The sequence below is a fragment of the Phaethon lepturus genome, unplaced genomic scaffold (assembly GCF_000687285.1).
Source record: "Phaethon lepturus isolate BGI_N335 unplaced genomic scaffold, ASM68728v1 scaffold10294, whole genome shotgun sequence".
Lineage (NCBI taxonomy): Eukaryota > Metazoa > Chordata > Aves > Phaethontiformes > Phaethontidae > Phaethon > Phaethon lepturus.
The window spans coordinates 52027-74076 of record NW_010535548.1 but is presented as its reverse complement, the minus strand read 5'-3'; the positions used below and the strand labels follow the sequence as shown (position 1 = coordinate 74076).

Here is a 22050-nt window from a genome sequence, read left to right as displayed (position 1 = left end):
CCCCCCGTTCCTCCCCCTTCCTTTCACTTGACACCTGTCCCTACCTTTGGAGGATGGGATAAGCAGAGGACTCCGTCCCTGTAAGAGACCAGGAACAGAACATGCCTGCACAAAGAGAACCAGAGCAAGAACCAAACCGCTCCTGGGCCGGCAGGCGTGGGAGAGCTCCTTTGCTGTGGGTTGCTCCCTGGAGTGCCGCCAGTGGGGTTTTGTCACTGTAGTGAGTATAATTGGAAGCAAGTTTTTCTTATTTTGTTTTTTTTGGGGGGTTTGTTGGGTTTTTTTTTTTAGTCGTCATGCTGCAGCAAATTTTGCATGACATGTATATTGACCCTGAGCTCCTGGCAGAACTTAATGAAGAGCAAAAACAGATTTTGTTCTACAAAATGAGAGAAGAGCAGCTGAGGCGCTGGAAGGAGAGGGAAGAAAAAGCACGAATGGAGGAGGCCATGCTGAGAAAGACAGCGAGGCGCAAACAGAGTAAGAGTTGTGACCTCTGTCTATACTTAAGAGCTGGGGATGGTGGGCATGCAGCTGGCTATGGTGCAGCAGGCATCGGGAAGACATTACAAGGAAGGGTGCCAGCTCCTCCCCATAGGCAAAGAGATAGCCTGGGGCAGCAAAAGCAGCATGTTCCTGCTCCTTGTCTCTCAAGGCTGGGGCTTTCACCGTGGGAATAGTTTAGCGTGGGCGTAAGGGGAATCATTTTGAAGTGCTTCTTTCAGCCAGGAGTCTCTGCTCCTATTCTCTCAGCGTAACAGATGTACCACGGCCAAGTTTCCCCACCAATCCCAAGGCTTCTTTCTTCACCTACCGTTCCCACCCCTTGCCCCTCTCAGGCAAAAGGCAGTCTTGCCTGTGCCGTTGAGGTTTCTTGACCTGGCATTAAATGTTTCCAAGTGGCTGGAATAGGAGTTAAATTCTTGAATTTGAGCTTGTTTTGAAGGGCTGTTTGTGAATAAGATGGGACATCAGAACAGCCATACCATATGAGACTAAATTTCCAACCGTATTAGTAAACACTCTCTAAAATATCTTGTCTCGGTAATAGGATAATAATGGGGTGAGCATGTAAACAAAACCCCAACAACCAAAACAAACAAACCAAAAAAACCCCAGAAATGTGTTTTCATGCAATATGTAGCTAAGCTATGGAGCTCCTTCCACAGGCTGTTATGATGCTATATGTGTGTGTTGACTTAAAAAGCAAATATGCAAAATCACACAAGAAAACATAAAAAAAATAACTTCTCCAAATGTCATTTCCAAGTGTCTGGTCTTGGGTCTGAGCCATTTGGAATAAACAGAAATATTTATTTTCTTGCTCTATGAGCAAGCAGCTTCCAACCCTTTCCCCATTCACAGGATGAAGTTGTTTGGCTGATGCAAGATAGAAAATATTTTCATCTTGGAAATGTAGTTGCAGTGATTCCTCACTCAACAAGGAAATATTACAGAGATATGTCAAACACTCCTTTCCCTGTGAAATGCCAAAGATCTTATCCTATCTTCAAATCTATTAAAACTTGAATATTCAAAATTTCTCATACACTTCGGTAGCTGATTTTGAGAAAGAGCTCTAATAGCTATGTGATTCTGCAGTCAGTGTTGAAAGTATTGCTCATCTTAACACACCCATGCTAGAAAGCTTTGCTTGGAGCACCTTGCCACTGATCGATTATTGGATTCAGTTGTCAGACTTCAAATGCTTAGATGCTCTGAACCGTAAAAAGTGCCCATTAGATAGTTAACGAGTCAAAGACTGTTATTAAAGAAACATGTTTCAAAGCAACACTAGTTTCCAAGACTCACTTGAAGCAAAGGCCTTTATGAAATTACCTGGAGTAAGTTAAAATGGTAGTGTTAAAATAAAGGGGGAATGTTCGTAACACCCCAATCGGCCATAACAGGAGTTTAAAATGTCCCCTCGCAGATGGCAAGGTGGACATTGGAAAAACCTCATTCTGTTTAATTTCTCTTTTCTACATGTTAGTGTTCTTAGGGCAGTGGATTGTGGTTTCCTAAGAGGAATGGCATTAAAATAGCTTCTCTCATACCGCATAAAAAGCTTGTTCATTTTGATTGATTTGTAGCTGAGAAAAGAATTAAAAATGCAGTTCAGCTCCACATACCAAAACAACATTATATCATTGAGATAATCTGTATTATGCTTATTCTTTGAGGAAGACAGATGCAGAAAAATCTAACTGCAAAAATATTTATGTCATGATTTGTCTCAGTGTTGACACCTAAATTTCCATATATAAATTATATGTTAAACCTGTTCAGCTTCCTGCTACAGGAGACCATTTTCTGGGTAATTAATTTTCTGATTTATAAAGAATAAGAGAATGGAGAGCAGTAGAGTAACCTAAACATTATATTTACTCTGACAAAAGTATTCACAAATACACATGGAGTTAAATTTCACAATAGCCGATTTCCATTTTACATTCTTAAATTGTCAATTTAAGGTATTGCTTAGGTTTGACTTTTGCCCACTGTTAGAAACTTTGTACTTCCTTCAGAACCATACTGAAGAACTGATCTTACTGACTTTTTTGTAGAGAGGACTATTGGAATTAGATTTGCAATTCAGGCATTTGGTTCCAGTGAAAATAAATTTTGACTTCCATGAACTGATGCAGGCAACAGTTACAAAAAATAATTGCCATCTTTCAGGCGTACCGTTCATTAAATATACAGCCACTTGTAACTGATTCCTAATGTCCAGCTCTATAATATGGTGGTAAATGGACTCATAGTGGAGCTAGTTTCTTGATTTAAAAAAAAAAGGTGGAAAAATGTTAACCAGGAATTATGGGTGTAAGATAGGAATTAGTGTGTAATATTTTTGCCTATATGACTCAAAGGGTCAGAGTAGATGCCTGTAATAATCCTTTCTTATCTTAAAATATGAGGTGTGGGGTGGTTTTGGGTTTTTTGTTTGTTTGTTTGTTTTCTAAAAGACATTTGGTATCAACATTTTTGGACCTTGATGCTGCTTAGTTTTCAGTTTCCATTGATGTATAAGTGAATTTTCAAACATCCTCCCCCTGCTACATAGCATGGAATATGTAGTATTTTTATTCCTGTTTAACATTAGAGGCTACCAGGAACTTTAGAGCTATCACAATACATGTTCTTTATTCCTTTGAAACCGAGGGATTTGAGCAGTTTCATCTGCAAGTTTTTGGTTTTGACTCTCTACTGCATGGCACAGGTTTTATGTTTGTGCTATTTTGTTGAAGCCAAGAGTTACTCTGGCGTTATAGACATCTTTGTAGCTTGACGTGTAGTAGAAAAGAGAGGCAAGACTTTAGTATCTCTAATGTTGTGCCGAGTTTCTGAAATTTTCTAGTTGACAGAAAAAATATTTATGTTGTTTCTGAATCTTTTACAAAAATGTCATGTCATAATTTTTTTACTAATTTATTTGGAGTTATCTTTATAGGACTACTTTTCAAATCTTTCTGTTTTCCTCATAGTTGGAATAGCTACATATGAAAACTCTAATAAGAATGCTCCAAAAAGTCCTTGGGCTTGATCTGGAGTCCTATACCGCAATAGGTACAATTCTCCATCAATTCAAGAGCTCACCTGCGATGGTACAGGGGAGCCCAGCAGCACAGCAACAGGGGTGGATTTTTTCAAAAAAAACCAGAGCAGCGATTGTGAAGCCAATTTTGATTTTCTACAGTGAGTTGAGGATGAAGGGCTCTTGTGCAAGGTTTGGATGTGTAGTCTCACAGAAACCATAAGTGCAGAGTTGGTGAGGAAAAAAGTGGCATATGCAGGTCAGGTTGACCTTGGTCTAGAGTTAAAATCATCAGCAGGTTTAGGGAATGCTTGTCAGTGTGATCATTTTTTAATTGTTTGGAAACCAGGTAGCAAAGACCCAAACTCTACAGCGATTTTTATAGAAGCGCCACTAAATGCAGATGGTCCATAAATGTCCTATTCAATACTAGGAAATTTCCTTCTTAGAAAACAAAAACAAATCCAAAACATGAAATAAGATATAAGTTGTTGAGAGTCTTTAGCAAGCCAAATTGTGTAACAGTCTATGTCTAATTAGTCTTCATTTCTAAAGAAAATATTAGTCACCTTCAGTAAACGCTAAATTGTGCCTGCTTTTCTATTTGGATTGTTTGGTTTCATGTGTCTCGAGGAAAGGTTAAAATGGAAATTTGTATCAGAATGGGTCAATGTTAAAGGAATTATCTCACTTTGGGGGTGAATGAAATGTTTTCAGATTATTCAACAGTTTTAATTTCCTTTCCTAAAAACACAGATCTATGTCTACAAGGGAGCAATGTATAAACATCACTTCAGAATGAAATAATTCCTTTAGAAGATACTGAATAAACTGTTCCCATGTTTTTGCTGTTTGTACCTAGCCTACATTTGTACCTCACCGAAAAATATTAGTAGAATTTCAGCATCATTTGGGTCCTTGCAAAACTGCAGCATTTAGTGAACTTACTCAAGGTAAAAAAAAAAAAAAAGTATTTTATGGCTTTAATTAAATCATGACTGCTGGCTTGTACTGAAATAGCTTCACAAGTGAGTTGAATTCTTGGAGGTCCGTCTCCGGTTCGTTTACAAGTAACTCCTGGGCAGATCTTTCAGGAACATGTTTTCATTGTAATAAAACAGGCTGCCTTTTCTTACCGTGCTAAAGTCACTAAGGGAAGTCTCCTCAAAATTTCAAGATCCTGTGGGGATTTGCTGAGAGTTGACTGACGGGCAGCTTTGCAATTTGCAAAGAAACATGTTTATTTGATCAGGCAGGAGCCCTTTAACCAGTATAGCAGAGTTGGGAGTAAGCGAAGGATCCTGCCAGTTTGGATTTTGACACTGATGCAGTATTCAGAGCTGTCAGCCTACCCAAAGTGAGATCTCAAACTATTGAGCATTAGGTAGCTGAAGGACAGCCATGTAGGAGGGAAGACAACGTTGGTCTGCCGCTGCTTGTGCTGACACTTACTCATTGTGAACTGCAGCTCGCGATGTTCAGACAGGAGCTATTTGTAAACACTCGTATTTACCTGTCTTTAACAAGAGCAGCTGGAAGAAAATAAGGTAGGCTTGTCACATGTCTAGCATGGCTAGAAAATAATTTCTTTATCTAAATGGCATTTGTGTTAGAAAAACATTAGAGAGTAGACGAAGCTGTTTGGAAGCAAGCTTTTCAGATATCACAAGTGGGTGGTTGGAGGATAGATCCATGTCACATGTGAAGGCCAGCGACTGGGCATGTCTTTCAGTGGGTGTACGAAGGGTGAGTTGGGTGTACGTGCAGTGACTTTTTTTTCTATGGTTTTGAACCAGAAATGTACTCCTCATTTACACGAAGGTCTCTACACACCCTGGTAATGCTTAACTAAGGTCTCATCTCCTCCAGAGATGAACCCCTGGAAGTGTTCGCTGCCTCTTTCTCTGTATCATTGGATATGGGTCTAACCTGAGACATCAGACTTGACTATTTCTGAAACTTCTGGCTGTATGTGGTCTTGAATGCTGTAGAGCCCTGTCTTTTGTTTCCGATTCAGATACAACTGAAAAAGCAACAGCGGAACACTAGCGAGAACATTAGAATGATTTTTATTGGGGAACTGAGCCAACTAAGTTGAAGTCGTTGGAAAAGTTTTAATGTAACATTCACAACATGTATAGCAGCTTGTGATATGATGCAGTTTTGTTAGTACTGTTATACTTCGGGGCCAGAGCTCAGCTCCTCAGAGCTCGTGCTCAGTGTGGCTATGTACTGACGTACGGTTAAACTGCAGCTTCTAAACTGTCTGTTCACGTCTCTGAACCTGGGGCTAGAAAGAGACCCCCAGCCGCCGTATGACCCAAATGTGTACCAGATGGAACAGGTCCAGAGGGACTTCTCTGGCCTCCTAGGATTATCCGTAAGTCTGTACTTTTCAGTCTCAGATCCTGCCCTGCAGCTGACTTCTCTGCTTTGCAGAAAAGTAAGAGCAGAAGATTGCTGGCTACCTGGGCCTTATTACACTGGCCACTTCTCTTGCACGTGTGCAATCCTCAGTGCTCCTGTTGTCTAAAGTATCTGGCATCAGTCGTGTTCGGAGAGGCTACTGGGTTAATGGAGCCTCTGGCATGGAGACCATCCCTGTGTTTCTCTGCGATACTGTGTTCCTCAGCCTGTGGGGACACAGTGGTGTTAGATGGGCTTTCTTGTACACACTGGTGCTGTGGTTATGATACGAGGTTGTGACTCTCTACAAGCATGTGAATACTTGATATGGGAAGAGAGCAGTACTGCAGCCAAGGGGAGAATGGGATTTGCCCGGGCTAATTCAATATTTCCTTGCTGATTTTTGCCAGCTTTTAGCATAAATGACCAAAACAATCAAGGACAGAGGCACCAGGTTTTGATAGCAGGAGTTGGAAGACATGGGAAAACTCAATGTTTTCAAGTCATCAGTGGGCTTAGCCAGACGCTGTTGGTGGTTCATTAACCTTCAAGTCCACTCGTGTACTGTGGTGTAGAAAATCTCACTGTAGTGGTATAGTTGTCCCTGCTTTTGTGAGCTTGCGTGCCTGATAAAAGGAGTTGGTGCAAACTTGCCACGCTGCGTTAAGTAGGGGAGTCTGGTGCAGAAAGTGATCCATAGTTCTCTCTCTCCATTCTGTGACGGAACCCTTATCCTTCTGCTTTGAGTTTCCAGCAGACCCTGAAGTAGCCGTGCAGGCTTGTTTTCGTTTGTTCTGCAGCAGTGGGAAAACCTGGATGCTTTGTGATAGCTCTGTGTGAGAAACCAAGCCCTGTATATAGCTTTTACTCTTTACAAGAGGCAATTGACATCAGAAATTACAGTGCTATGTTCTTGACTGTATTTTTTTTAATGAAGGAAAAAAAATCAAATTAATGATACTGATGTGAATGATGTTACAACCTTCGACTTTGACCTGATGTGTACCTGTATTTTATACTGTCTGCAGTGAAAGGGTCATTAAAATGGACAGACGAGAGACTACCTCTGGATTGTACAGAGTTAGAACATTGTCGTTAAGAACGAGTTCTGAATTTATCTCCCAGTTGAAAGTGGGCAAATTACAACATTGTTACGTATAACAGAGTGCCTTGGCCAGGAAGCCAAGAAAATATCTGGGACATGCTAGATAGAGACCGCATAAATGCCACTTTATTTCTGTGTTTCTTTTTTTGTTGCTCTTCTTTTTCGGTTTACAATATGCAAACCTGTATGTGCACATTGCATGTATACGTACCAAATGATAATGCAAACCCACTTACCTTTGAGTGTTACAGACAGTTATCTTTGCTACATTTGTTAATTACCATAATCTTATTTGAGTAACTGTTTCCTCCCTTAACGTTTGCTCTCTTGCAGTTGCTCTTCCTTTATTTGATCCTGCAGGGATATATTGCAGCATAATTATTTCCATGGTAACAGGCTGTAATTCCATAAACAGAAGATTGAGTTTGTTATATGATTAGGAAGCAGCTGGAGAGCTACGAAGGCTGATTTTTCAGCTATGCTGAGATTCTTCAACCCTTATTGATATGTTAATGCAAATCAGCTGAATTTCTTTCTCCCTCTGCAAACCCTCCTTTAAATAGAAAAGCACACAACACAGCATTGAAATGGAAGGGTGTGCAAAGTGAAATGTTGTGGGGACGCTTGAGAAGTTCAGAATTTTTCCCACATTTTCTTCTTGTTTTAAGAATTGAAGCAATTGGGGTTTTTTTAACATATTCTTGAGAGGGGTTCATGGTCCTATGACTATTGGCAGGGGCAGACCACAGAATTAATTGTAGCAGATCTTCAGTTTATTGTGGGATTATGTTATTTTTATTTCTTTCATTTACTACCTGATTATTCTATATGTATTTTAATGGATTTACTGCAGTTAACATTTGGAAAAGTGCATTCTGTCCTTTGAACAGACTCTCAGATACATTCACAGTAATTTCCTAGATTTTCTCCTTGGAAGTGCAATTATGTGTGTGTTTTTATTTTTTAAAAATAATTAAATAAAATACTTGTACTGGGTAAGCTCAAGGAACTGAGAACAGCCTAAAGCTCACGTTCTCATCTTCATTCTAATCAATGTGCTTCTAACACACGTCCTGCAGCTAATGAAACTGTTGAATGGGACATCATCTACTCTGCAGACTATCAAAATTTCAAGCTTCTACTTTGAAGAAGCCATAAAAATCATTTGTTCAGAAAACCAAGGGTAAAATCTCATGTAAAACACATTGTGCTTAGACCAAAGTATATCTAAACTCCAAAAGAACAAACAACCCCCAACCCTACAAACACACGACAAGCTACAGTTCATCTCTGACAAAAGCAGATCAGGCTGCAGCTTGATGTCAGCAGTGAGTGCTCATGCAGCCTGTTTCAAATACAGAATAAGTTTCGGGAGCCTTTTTCTAGCACAGAGAGAGAAAAGAAAAGGAATATTTTATAAAGAGAGAGTCAAAGGATGTTTGTATGGCTACAAAGCTTTCCAGCGAGTGAGGAAGGAGAGTCAATTGCTATTACAGAGATCTGTAGCTTCCAAGTAGGAGAACTATTGTGGGAAGTCCAACCTCAGAGGAACAAGGCTGTTGATGGAAATAGCAGTCTCTTTCAAGAAAGTTTAAGCAGACTTTGAATGCTGTTCCATGTTTCTGAGATGATAAATCAGTGATCTTCTAATTTTCTGAATTTACACTCGACGCAGCCTGTGGTACTCCCTACGACAGAAAGGCGCTTGGGGTTGCTTGGCGTTCTCTATCGTTTTGCTGGGCTCAGCAGGCGGACTGTGGCTACGTGACAGCACAGCTGGGACGCTTGACACCAAATCTGGCCTCTAGCGGTCCTTGGAGGAGTTCCCTTGTAAACACTGGAGATGGGTCGCAAATGGGAATTGTCGGGGATGCTGTAACTGTTAAAGCAATGACGAACAAGCTTGCAGGAAGGAAGCTGACTCCCAGTAGTGTTCCATTTGCTCTGATTACTGTTATTTTTAAAGCACTTTTAATTAGAAGCACGCGAAAGAAATGAAGCCAGATATAGCCCAAAACTGTCATTTAAAAAAACCCAAACCAATCAAAAACCTTCACCAAACACAAGAAAAACCTCAAAACTCAATCTGTGGTTCTGCTCCTCTGTCCCAACTCACGGTTGCACTCCAGCACTCTGTGTGTGTGTATGTGTGTACGAGATTAGTAGTGCTGCTGGTAGAGACTTATAATTCTTATAGGGGAGAATCTCAAGTTTCCTATTGCTCTCTACAGTATTGTTTTATATTTTCACTGTTGTTATAGAATTGACTGCGTAAGTACAAACAAATAGAAAACATGACTTGGTGTTATTTTTGATTGTATGTGTTTATATATGCAAATGTGTGTTGCTCTTGGTTCAGGCTGTAGGTCTCCAAGAAAGTTTTTACTGTGATTCCTTTGTGCTGCAAATTTGGGATACCTGATTTTGTGTTGGTCTGGAGTAAGGAGCAATATCCAGTAACCAATTTACTGGTCTTAAAGCAGTATGGATATAGGTTTAGGCAAACTCCGTGGGAGATACTAATTTACGGCGGAGCTACAGAACTGCAAGAATTACTGTTGCCGCTTGTGGTCCTACAGAGTTGTTTTAGACAAAACGGGTAGAATACTACAGCAGATAAATTGTTGGTCTGAAGAGTAGAGATGGAAAAGACTTGGTAAACTATTCAGTACATTTTCCTGACAAAGCAGTGTTTGTTTCTAAAACACTTTCATTTCTACTCTCCAATCCAGACTAATTCTGATGTCCGCTACTTCCTAATGGCAATTATTCACAGGCTGCCTCAGTCTCTCCAGGAAAAGAAAAGTATTTTTGTGGTCAAGGCACAAGACTGGGACTCAAGAAGTTTAACTTTTATTTCCTGACTCTGCATTAGGCTTTGTGACTGGGCTCAGAAGCTTGGGAAACATGAGCTACCCTTGCCTCTTTATCACCTAGATTTCAAATTTGTTTAGTCAGGACCTGTCTCTTCCATTTGGATTTAGTGGAATTTTTCTTTTTTTTTTTTTCTATTTCTGTTTCATTTGGAAATAAAGTGTGTTAACAAAATACCTTATTTTGCAGAAAATGTAATACTTGAGGGGCATCTTAAAGCAGAAATCATTTTATTATAATCAGCCCTCAGTGGTGGTAATTCTCTGCTTGCAAAGCAGACGACACTAGTTTCCTAAAAATATTAAGGAAAATAATTTTCTGTACTTTCAGCTCAGATCTTGCAATTGTTTCGACAGTTTAGAAGTGCAAGCCCAGTATCGTTAGCCTAGAAGAGCTGATGCTGACCACTGGAACTTGATTCTGCAGGCTGCAAAGACTTTTTGTGTGGCAGGAATTCTGTTTTGACAGTGCCAGGTTTTTTTTTATCCTGAGCTCCTTATTTCATTCCCTGCACACTCATTTTTGAATGTTATTCTGTGCTAGGAAACTACCTTGGTTTATGATCAGATTGTACAGTAAAGCACATCTCCAAATTTATGGGAGCGTAGGTTTAAGGGAAGATTTGCATGGGAGTCATTTCTTGAAGTAAATAGGTTAGTTGGATGTGAAAAAGACCTTCTCTTGTTCTAAAGAAAAACCTGAATAAAGGCGTATGTGCTCAAGTTGAATTGTTTTAAAATTGTTTATGTGGAGGTCTCCCTGTTTAATGCTGAAGCTTAAAAATGCCAGATTGTTTGATATTGCTATTATCTTTCAGCTTGAACTGTGGATGCATATACAGTAGTATACTGTACTGTAGTGTACAGTAGTTAGTGCTGAACCAACAATATGTTATACTGATGTTTTCAAACGTTTTACATCTACTGTGTGTAGCTTCCGAAGGGAGATCCATTGTTTGAAAAGGAAGAAAGAGAAAAAATTCTCAAGACATGTCTACAAATCAACCATCTGTTTTATGGGGTGGGGTAGTAATGGATAGGTTATGCCTCTGAGAAACATATTAATGACTCTTTAGCACAGAAAACCTGGAAAGAAGCAAAGATAAAATTTGTCTGCTTACCTGAAAAGTTTTTTTTTTAAATTCTCTCTCCATCTGGTAAGCTTATAAATAAGCAAAAGTAATGAAGTTGTCTCAGAAAAGTAGAAGTATTTTGTATCTGCCAGTTATGATACAAATACATTAACGAGGCACGTTGTTTGCAAAATTTTCTTTAAAGTACGAAATAAAGGGGAACAATTAGGATACCCAGACTCCTCCCAGGAGAGAGGACATGGGCCACTGTTAAAACAAAAGCTGCCATTGGTTATGTGGGATCAATACTCCTGGGGAGTCATTCCATACTTCTCAAGATACTTTACCATGAGGTGCAGTAGGTGAAAACCTTATGGACAAATATGATATGGCCTCCCAGTTCTCAGCAGACAGTGTTCAAATGCTGTATCCAAAAGATACAACATAAATGTTGTGCTGACAGGAACATGGAAAAGTACAGAATAGGAACCACAATAAAATACATTCACATTTATAACCTGAGACATAATCTGATAGACTGTGAAAGAGCAAATGCTTTTGAGAGTTATTGAAGGAAAACATTATTAGCTTAAATTTACACCCCCTTTGAAGTCGGTACCATTAGGCCAACACTGGGAATTTGTATAAATCACGTTTTCAAATTTGATATGGAATATTAGCTTTCATTGAGAGACCAGATATGTTAGTTGCCTTCAGTTTGTATTGTCAACACTTGCGAGTGTGGGTTGACAGTGGCACTGCTTGCTGTCAACAGCCCCGCTTCGTTCCCTCCTGCAGTCTTCTCTCTTCAGTCTGGGCTGTCAAAAACACCCTATTGATTGTGCATCAGGAAACTTAATCGGGTTAAATGGATACTGTCCTGTTGCGGAACAACAGGCAGCTGAAGGTGAAGGTAAGAGTAGCTAAGCTGATGCTGGTAGAGAAAGACTCAGAAAGACCGGAAGCAAAGACTGGCCATTCAAGTAGGACCAGGTTTCTTTTAACTCTTATGGGAACATCAGAGAAAAGCTACCTAGGAGAACAACAAACTGTCCAATTTCGTCACGTTTTCAAACGAGACGGGTTACCTTCTAGAAGCTAAGTGGCCACGCACAATTTACTAACCTCAATATTTGGGCAAGAGGATGAAATCTAGTGGATTGCAATATAGTGAGATGAGTGCTGTGCCTTTGTGGCCTCTCAGTGTGCGTTCTTTAAAATAAATCTCTTGTCCATCTTGGCAACGGTCTTCGTGGTAGAATCTCCTTTTGTGAAGAACAGTTTCAACAAATTTGCAAGAAATAAAACAAAAATGGATGCATAAGAGCTGTTTATACCAACTCCTTAATATGAACCTCTAAAATGCATAAAATATCTGTGAGTTATACATACAAAAGCAGAAGGAAAAGACCAAACCACACTAAGCAGGGTAGTGTATGTAACTACGAAAATGTATTCAGACAGGATGTAATCTAGTGCCCTTTGTAGTCATTTTAATGCTATTGTTGATTCTTGGACACGAAGGTTCATCAAACATAGTCTTTTCTGGTGTTTTTAAAATCACTCTGTCAACACAGTAACTAGATTTTTTGCGTGGTGTCTTTCATGAAAACTGAACCAGAAACTTAATCTCTTTCAACTGCCTACCTGAACAGAAAAGCTGCTGCCGTGCTGTGTGCTCGGAGTATGCAGGCTTTCTGAAACTCCTCCTTCACGTAGTGGGAGCAGGAAATTCCCGGATTTTTTGCAGGGATTCCGATGAAGTCTCTCTATGCTTGACGCTCAACATTCTCTGTGTGCTGAGGCATTGCTAGTCACATCATGTCACTGGTTGTTGTCGTCGCTCCATCTCTTTTTCCATTCTCTTCATTCATCCCTTGCTGAGTAAAGCAAGAAAATATACATGTAACAATTGAAAAGGGATCATAATACCTAAATTCTTGGAAACATATGCCAGAATGAATAATTCCTTTTTTTTTTGTTTTGTGGGACAGTGAGCCTTGAAAGATTCTGTGATCTGGCATGTACAAGCCCTTTCCCCCTCCGCCCCAGCATGGTAGATTGATCAAATCTGAAGATTTCATCTAATGTCTTAGTAATATTTTATTCTGCATTGTAAATTGCAAGCTTAATATTATTAAATTGCAGATCTCCTATCTTTTTATCTATATTTACACAAGAGTTTGAGCCAGTATTTATGACTTTTGTTTCTTCTTGGTGGCTGTTGCAGGTAATGGCAAACATGTGCAGTGGCTACGTGGGAAGGACAGTGAGGTCTGGGTCTGGGTTATGGGAGAAGCCCCGGGTGACAAACCGTATGAACAGATATCAGAGGAGCTAATAGCGGAGCGAGCCAGGCAGCAAGCGCAGAAGGAGGCAGAGGAACTATGGTGAGGATCTAAGAATCTGAATTCAGGGTCCACTTGGCATAATGGGAGGCATGGCCTTGTGGAAAGGTGGCAGGTAATGGTGGGTAAAACTGGTAAGTACGTTTTGTGAACATTTGCTTTCACTTTTTTGTCAATTTTTCAGCACGTGAAAAATGTAATTTTATTGTTATTGAGTACTGAAAACCAAAAAACCTCTTTCACAAAAGAAGTGAAGCAAACCTTTTTGGGGGGGGAATTTTGCTAAACCATTGACCGGTTTGTAAATAAATAACAATGACACAATCTGGTTTTGAGATGATTGAACTAAAAATGTTTTGTTGTATCACACATCTATGCCCGCAATGGGGATTTCGTACATAAAATCCTTTTTGAAATTGGTTTTATTTGCATATGGCTTGTCCTAATTCTTATCCCAACAGTTCAGAAACTGATTACACAAGCGCCATGCTGGTGTTTCCAACAGGGCCTCTTCCAGCCTTGGGAGAGATTCAAAAGTGTTTTGATGCTTGATATCGTTGGGAAGAAGGCCACCTGCCTCCTGCACTTCCTTCTGCAGCACAGCACTGAAAAGTGATACTTTACATATCAGATTATTCTGTATTATTCCTTTTCATATGTGATTCTTCTTGCTTATAGTCATTGCGTGTTTAAGCAGGAATTAAAGCTTCAACCTGTGCTGTGTTCCTTTTATGTTGTAAGTACTCATAAACAATCTACTGTAAGAACCTGGTAGACATTTGCATTGACACTTGAGAGACAATTCCCAATCATGCTTTGCTAGACTGACAGAAAAAAATCTATTTTTTCAGCCAGGGAAGGAAAAATATAGGGTATGACTCAAAGACATCCAAGAAGTACTTTTCTAATTTAGAAGGTGCTATTTTAATTAGTCATTTATCAAAAATTGAAAATGTCTGCTTTCTGGATGGTTTCTTCAAATCTGATTTGTGGTAGGTCTCTTGTTAAACACGTTTAAATTTTTTCCTTTTATACTTCCATGAAGTTTTATGCTAAATATTGTTGCAACCAGTAAGCCAGTATCGATCGTCCATTTAAAAAAAGTAATCAGTGTCTTAAATTATTTTTATTTTCAAATTCTTTTCTGAAGGAGACAAAAGGAGGCTGAGATTACAAAGAAATTCCGGGATGCTATGGCTCAAGAAAAAGCCAGAATAGTGGCAGAAAAATGGAAAATAGAGATGGAAGATCGGAAAGCTGCCAAATTGGAGGAGAAAAAAATTCAGGAGGAACTGAAGGTTTGCATAGAATCATTTAGGGGTTTTAATAGTGTTTTTATATAGATCCAAAGTTCTTGTCACCTTCAGTGCATGTTTATTAGTAAGCTTTAAAACCCAGAGTTGTAATTTCTCATCCTGGAATATACAAATAGCTACATGGTGTTCACCAGAACAGCTGGGTGAGCGATGTGAAAAAATTATATATCTCATTCAAAAGTGTCAGGACTATCAAACTGGTTATTCAGCTCTCACATTAACAGAATTGTTCAGTCAGCTGCGCTGAGTGAATCATACTGGGGGGGGAAATGTACAATTGTGAAACGTCTCATTTTAAGTTAGTTTGCTTGAACATTTTTTGTGTATTTTGGATGAATTGTTCACATACTTAACTTGAAAATTCTGTCACTACTTTCTTTAATATAATGAGGGGTGGATCCTTCTCCTACTCAACATGTGGGAAAAGTCCAGTTGGCTTCTGTGGGAGAAGTTCATTTGCCTGATTTTTATTGATTTCATCATGAATTTTCTATGAGCTCAGTTATAGTTTCTTAATGTTGGTTTGAAATAATATTTTTCTCACATTCTCCTGTTGAAAATAACAGTTTGAAAACTGAACAGGAAAAGATGGCCATTGTCTACCCTTCTCATATTACTTTATAAAGATAAAATTGTGTTTAAAAATGAGAAAACAAAATATAATTGGTTTAGTGTGCAGAAAAATTATCACAGTCTTCTGAGCCTGGGTTGTGCACTCTGGGACTGCACGGGATTTGTGAGGCTGGGTTTCTATAGAGAAGACTTTTAGCAAAATATGACTCCTAGGAGATCTGCATCGAGTAACTTCCGTCTACACTCCTCTCCCCTGCTGACAGCTTGTTATGTCCTTTTTCCCTCCCTGGGATGGTGACTGAAGGTGTGGAAAGTGCAGATAGACTCCCCCCTTGTCCTCTGCGATGGGAAGAATGCTGAAAAACTCATTGTTAAATTTATGCGGTTTGATTACAAACTAGAGTCAGCAAGTTGCTTGTCATTCTATCAACTGTGGGACTGGGATTTGAGGGTGGTTATGTAGCACAAAGCTAAAGCCTCCCCCGCAGAAAGTTGCTGATTTACCTTTGCAGAATTAATTTGAATTCATAGGAGAGAACAGGGCCTTTGAAATTTGCTGTCAACGAGTAATGAAACTATACCTTTCAAGTGCTTTTATTAATGTATGAATAATGAGCAGAGCAGCTAATTAAATGCTCTTTCCTTTGCTTTCCGGAAAGCAAAGCCCTCTTGAACAAAGACTGATACAGATCTGTTCACTTATATCTCTGTGGTTGGTTTACAGTGCACTTGATGGAGTAAATGTCCACAAGCTCACTGTTGTTCTTCTGTTTCAAAGAGACTTTTTCAAAAAGCAAAGTGAGCAACTTGTGAGACTTTTAGTGGCCAGCAGTCATAATTTTCTCTTAAGGAAAACTTTTCAGTTGTCGATACAGTTTAAAAGGAATGGTACTAAATTCTGCTCATTTTCGTATTGATCGAAAGGTAATGTCACAGTGATCTGTGTTCCCGCTGTTTCTCGGGAAGCGAGCAGGTATCTTCCATCCAACTGTGTGCCTGGTAGGAGTAAGAATTGCACTGCTGTAAGTGGGGTGAGAATTTGGTTCAGTTTCTATTTTGAATTTCAAACACTAACTTTTGGCCAGGATTTCTTCAGCCCTATTCATAAAGTTGCCAACATCTTTATCAAAGAAACAGAAATCTTTTTTTCCCCTATGGTTTCCTTTAAAACAAGTATTTGAAGAGAATAGTTGCAAAAATATAAATAAATGGACCAAAATGTTTAAGACAAGACCCAGCAGAAATTAACTCTTTGGCTTCAAAAATTAGTTTGGAAACAAGATATTATGCAGTGGTTATTTTTTTTAAATGCCGTTTTATTGAGTGTGCTCCCGGCATTTGCTCTATTAATACAACAACATAGTCTAATTACCCTTCCAGCTCTGGGTCTTCAACTACTTCTATAATTTGAGATCTGTTAGGAGGGACTTGGACTAACATAAGGTTCCACCAGCAGACGTCCAAATGCAGGACTGATCCCTGGTACTCTAAACACCACACCTTTGCTACTCAGAAGAATGTATCTATTACTTGGTCTTGAAAGAGCAGATCTTGTATGTAGTGCTGTATAACTACTTAAAAACAGTAAAAGCATTTCAAAGACAAGTGAATCTCACAGGCTAATATGAGGGAGTTGACTTCTCTGTCCACTGGCTTATTTAAGCTCACTTGACTTTCCTTTTCCTTCCCGTTTTTACTCTTTTGTTGTGCAGTGGAAGTAGTACAAGCAATATTTACAAGCTGAATGAGTGGAAAGGTACCTAGACAGGAAAATAGGAAAGTTATATTTCTGGCGTCTACCTCCAACTACAGAAAATGAATAGAACTAAGGTGTTGAGAAAAAGATGAATTAATGACTCTACTCATGTATGACTGCAGTCATTGAAATCATGAAGAAATGTACCTTTCATGAATGATTCAGGGTGTGGAATGAGATGCAGATCAGTTAGCAAGCCCACTTTTAACAGGTTTAAAATATCTAATGCATTGGTAATCATCCTTCTGTGATGATGACCAGACCGTGTTTAAAGCCGTCTCCAAACTGGGGTACGAAAAGTTCAGTCTCTGTTAATGCTTCATCCTCTTGAAGCATTTTGACTTGGGAGATTGAAACTCTGTGCTTTCTGCTGAAATGTTTAATTTCTAACCATATTGTATCACAAACACTCCTTCTTAAAATGCTTTTATTCCTCTTGACCTATCATTGGAGTTTAGGGCTGTCTGCACTAGATAAATGATATCTCACATATCAAAGTGAATGATGATCCCTGTTTCCTTTTCCAGTGCTATTAGAAAAGTATTGCTTTCCTTGGTGTTTCTTAAGCAGAAATGCCTTTAATTTATGATACTAGAATATAAATGTTGACTGCTCTATTTTTGCAGTTTAAGGACAGCTATTCTTTTATGCACCTATTGCAAAGGACAAACAAGAGAGCCAATTACTATCATTAATCTTTTTGCTGATTCACAAAGGCTATGAGATCATAGGCATAATTTCATACTGTTATCAGTTGCTGTCATTAAGAATCTTGAACAATGTGCAGAGCTAGAGCAAATTAAAGGTATGAGTGTCAGCCAGCTGGGGTGGGTGGTATCCTTCAGCTACATTTAGAAATAACAGAGATACACTCTCTCAGCTCGCTTTTCATGTGGTCTACATAAAACAAGAGACTATTAATAGTAAAGTACTATCTGTATGACAGCGTCAGATACCTGCCAAATTTAATAATATAAGCACAGTTGGCAGTAAAACTAGATTGCTTCTTAAAAATTTCTTGGGAGATGAAATGTGTGTTAACCAAAAGCTGCATCTAAACCTTTATGGGCGTTGTTTTTCGTCATGCATCAAAAAATATTTAGTAGGAGTTTTAATCAGTGTCACTTAAGGAGAAATAATCCTTATTCTCTTGATAGGCAACAAGAGCATTACAGTGCATCATAATTTCCTTCTGCAATTTTTTTTGGGTGCAAGTTTAATTCCAGTTGGGATTGTGGTGAGTGAAGTGAGCTTTTTTTAAAGTGTGGATCCAAGAGTTTCTACATCCTGGCTGTTTCTGTTCTCACCAAAGATGACAAGTTTAGAATCAACCTTCACTGAAGAACAGAATAATTAGTGCTTCAGTTCAGGAAATCTCTAATAAGGACAGCTTATGCTTAATAGAAAGAACATACTTCAGTCCTGTTGACTTGGATGGGCTTTCAACACATGTCTGAGTGCTTTACTGTGCCTAAAAGTGCTGTGGACCTGATTCCTCAGGCAGTTGCTGCCAGGTGTAGAGTTTAGCAATACAGTAAAATGTCACCATCACCACTTACACTGCTGTGAGCTTCTGATGATATACCAGTGAGCATTCTGTCCTGATATCAAAAAAACCTCTTGTCTCCAAGTAAACATCAACCACTTGAGTGGGCCTGTTATCTTTAAGTGCAAATAAGCTGTAAATTCAGCTCAGTGCTTTGCTGTGCCAAGAAAACCCTGAACTCTTTCCCAAGGACAGCATATTTAGAATCCGGGAATATGACAACAGCTTCTTGCTGGTGTTTGGCACCCAGTTAATTCTGAAAATGCCTCAGTTGCATCCATTCAATTGCAATTACAACAACTGAGTAATACTTCATTTTGTTTTCTTTTGTGTAACCACAGTTCAGAAATTCTTTTCTTCTATGCAGTTGTCTCTTTACCAATGTTGGAAGTGAGGCAGCTGTTTCTGCTGGGAATCAAATCTTAAGGGTTTTATATCCTACTTGTGAGGAACTGTGATATTAAGTTTAAAGCAAAATCTTCCCCCAGTGAGATCAGTAATGATTGTGCTGCCAGATCGCTAGTAAAGGCTAGCAAAGCTCTGATATTTTCCATGGGTAAAGAGGAAAATCTGAGCCACTAATGAGGATAGCTACATGTCAGGAATTCAAGCTGTGGAGAGTCCCTTAGGGTGTCTAAGGGACCCCCTTAGAGTCCCTAAGATCCAGAGACCAACACTGTCATTGGATCCAGTGTCAATCTACTAAGAGTTTGTCTCTGGATCTACGGCAAGTTACCCCAGCAGAGTCTGCTCCAGCACGTGCAATGTACCTCTGATCTCTCCCAGTCAGGAATAGTCCTTAGCTTTGTTTTCTATCTCATCTAAAAGAGGGTCTTTGAACCAGAGCACGTTGTTACCTCCCTATATGCGCCTCGTGTGAATAACATCTCCTGGGGCATATCCATGACCGAAACACAACTTCTACGTAAAGCATGACTGCGTTTTGTATGTTTGTCGCTGTGCCAATGCGTGCGCAGTGAAGCGATGCAAACCCAGGGCTCCTTTTGAGACACTGGTGGCAGAAAAAAATAAATGCTGACCTAATCTCTCCACTGCACTGGAGTAAAACATTAGAAGCTAACCATGGCTAGTATTAAATGTTATTTAGAGCTGGCTGTAGTAAAGCTGTCAGACATTGTGGGGCACACGTTTACAGTCACAAGTAACAAGTTTGTGGTAAATGCTCAACTGCCAGAGGCTTGGTAAGTTCATTTAGCGTACGAATTCTCTGGTGGAGTTAAAGCTGGAGAGGATTACTGCTGCTTGTGGCCTTGCCAGTGTGATTTGTTGCAGCAGGTTAGTATTTCTTGACGATTTGCAACTAGGTACTGAATTGTCACCTTCCTAATTATTCTGGAAGAGCTGAAAGGGTCACTGCACGCAATACAGCCTCTCTCAGCTGCCAGAGAGAAGGTGATGTTTGCAGGTTGTTATATCCTCACTCTCGGCTCTGGTGAGCAGGAGTGGGTTCCTGGGGAGAAGCAGATAAACTGGTGGTTGTCTTCTTCCAGCAGACTAAGTGTGAAAAGTTCAGTTGTTCGTTTTAAATACAAACATATACTTCACTCATACTTGACAAAAGGGTGACTTTTCTTTCCTGTGTCATACTAACGAGGGTTGTGTCTCCTCACACACCTTTAAGGAGTTGCACAATATACTTGCACATGCATCCATGTGCTAATTTGAATAAATAGAATTTAAAATTTTGATTGCTTTAAAAAGGGAGATGATGTGAAAAAGTTGTGTGAATTCAGAATCAAGTGCCAGCATTGCGGGTTTTTTTGGTGTTGTTATTCTTTGACTTAAATCTCCACCTTCTCACAAAAAAAAGGTAGAATTTTCTCAGTAAGCATTACTGTTTTCCATTAAGAACTCAAACTCTACTTGAATTCTGATTTGTTGTGTTTTTTTGTTTTGGGGTTTGTGTTTTTTTTTTTTTTTTTGGACACTGTCATCTTTTTACTACAAATGCTTCAAAAATAGCTACATTAAAAAAAAAAAAACAACTTGTGATAAAACTCTTGTGTGATTCAGGGAAACTGCTGTGAGATTTTTTTTTTTCCTCTTTCTTTTCCCGTATTAAGTTTACCCTGTGGTTTGAGATGTTGAATAGAAAACACTTTGATAGCCCAGGATTACCCCTGTGTCTGTCCATCTTCCTGAAAAGGTAGATTAGATGTATTGGATTTTTTAGGTAGTGAAGCTAAATGAATAAATATTCTCCTCATAAGAATAAAGAATAGCTGATTGCGTACTTCAAAAAAAAAAAAAAGCTATTTCCTAGCAACTGAAATATAGAATCCCTAATTCTATGGGGTATGTAAAAAGATAATTTCCTTTGTAAATTTTTTTTTTTTCTTGTTCTGAAGAAGCTGCTGGGCTTTGAAATCAGTGCTTCCTAAAAGCATTGACTTTTCAAAAATAATGAACTGTCCACTCAACTAATCCTTTTAGGACTCGGGAGATGACAATGGGAGGATGATGGTAGAAATAATCAAAGATACTAACATTAAAATATAAAAAAAAATACTGAAGAACAATACTAAGCTTTTCTTTCTCGGAAATAATAAGAGCAGCCTAATTTATTGTTCATCATATGTGTTACGGAACTATTATTCTCTACACAGGGACATCACTATTAATACCCAATTTTTCCTGTCTTGGTTTGCTGTATTGTCAAGAAGACAGATCCTCTGCTGGTGTGAACTGGTGGAATTCAGCTGTACTAAATGGAGAGATGTTGATTTATGTTACTTAGGAAAATGGAAGAGTGACTGAATTCTTTCAAAGGGTAGAGATTTGCATTTGTTCTGTTTCCCACTCTGAAGATGGTGTTGCTTGTCACTGCTAAATTGCTTCTTTTCAGTCTCTCCGAGTTGTCAATGGACAAAAGCATTTAGAGCCATGTCAGTTGGCTGACTACTCCTAAGCAAGCCATCCCTGTGAAACTCAAGACACCGGTCCTGGTTCGTTCACACATGGTTTACACTGTTATTTCCATGTTTGTGCAAATACAACATGTCATTGTTCCTTAAACGTGCTGTTGTGACCCATGACGAGAACAACAAAACTGTCCTGATACCTGCTGCTCCTTCTGACCCTCACTGAGCTTCTAGAGGTTGCAAACAGCAATATTTGCTTTGGAAAGCTGTCTTCTGAGAAGAATTAGAGTTGTTTTCCTTCAATTCCAGGTTTCTGGTTAACAACAGATAACTTTTGCAGGGCTAGAGAGAACTGGGGGCAGGGCAGGAGGAGAGAAAAAAAAAATCCCTTCCTTCCCCATGGTGGACAAAAGGGTTTTTTCCTGTTTCCCAGGCAGGCATTCCAGATACCTGTTTCACCATTGGGAAATCACGTATGAGTCCCTCTTAGGGGCATTAAACAACAACATTGTTTGGACATGCATATTACGATATTCGGGCTGCTTTTTGCTATTTGTGCCCTGGTGGGTGTTAGGATGGGACAGACAACCTTTGAATGAGTACTTTTGCATTTTTACTTTTTGCAGGATTATGA

General features: G+C 39.2%; 1 protein-coding gene across 2 annotated transcripts in view; it reads left to right on the top strand.

The window, feature by feature from the left end:
* The first annotated feature begins 296 nt into the window (after positions 1–296).
* SH2D4B (SH2 domain containing 4B) overlaps positions 297–22050 on the top strand; it is a 63937-nt gene continuing 42183 nt past the window's right edge. For both annotated transcript variants that reach the window (XM_010285868.1, XM_010285867.1), the window contains exons 1-3: positions 297–480; positions 13226–13385; positions 14494–14641. In XM_010285868.1, coding sequence (XP_010284170.1) covers positions 297–480; positions 13226–13385; positions 14494–14641 — 492 coding nt within the window. The remainder of the gene's footprint in view (positions 481–13225; positions 13386–14493; positions 14642–22050) is intronic.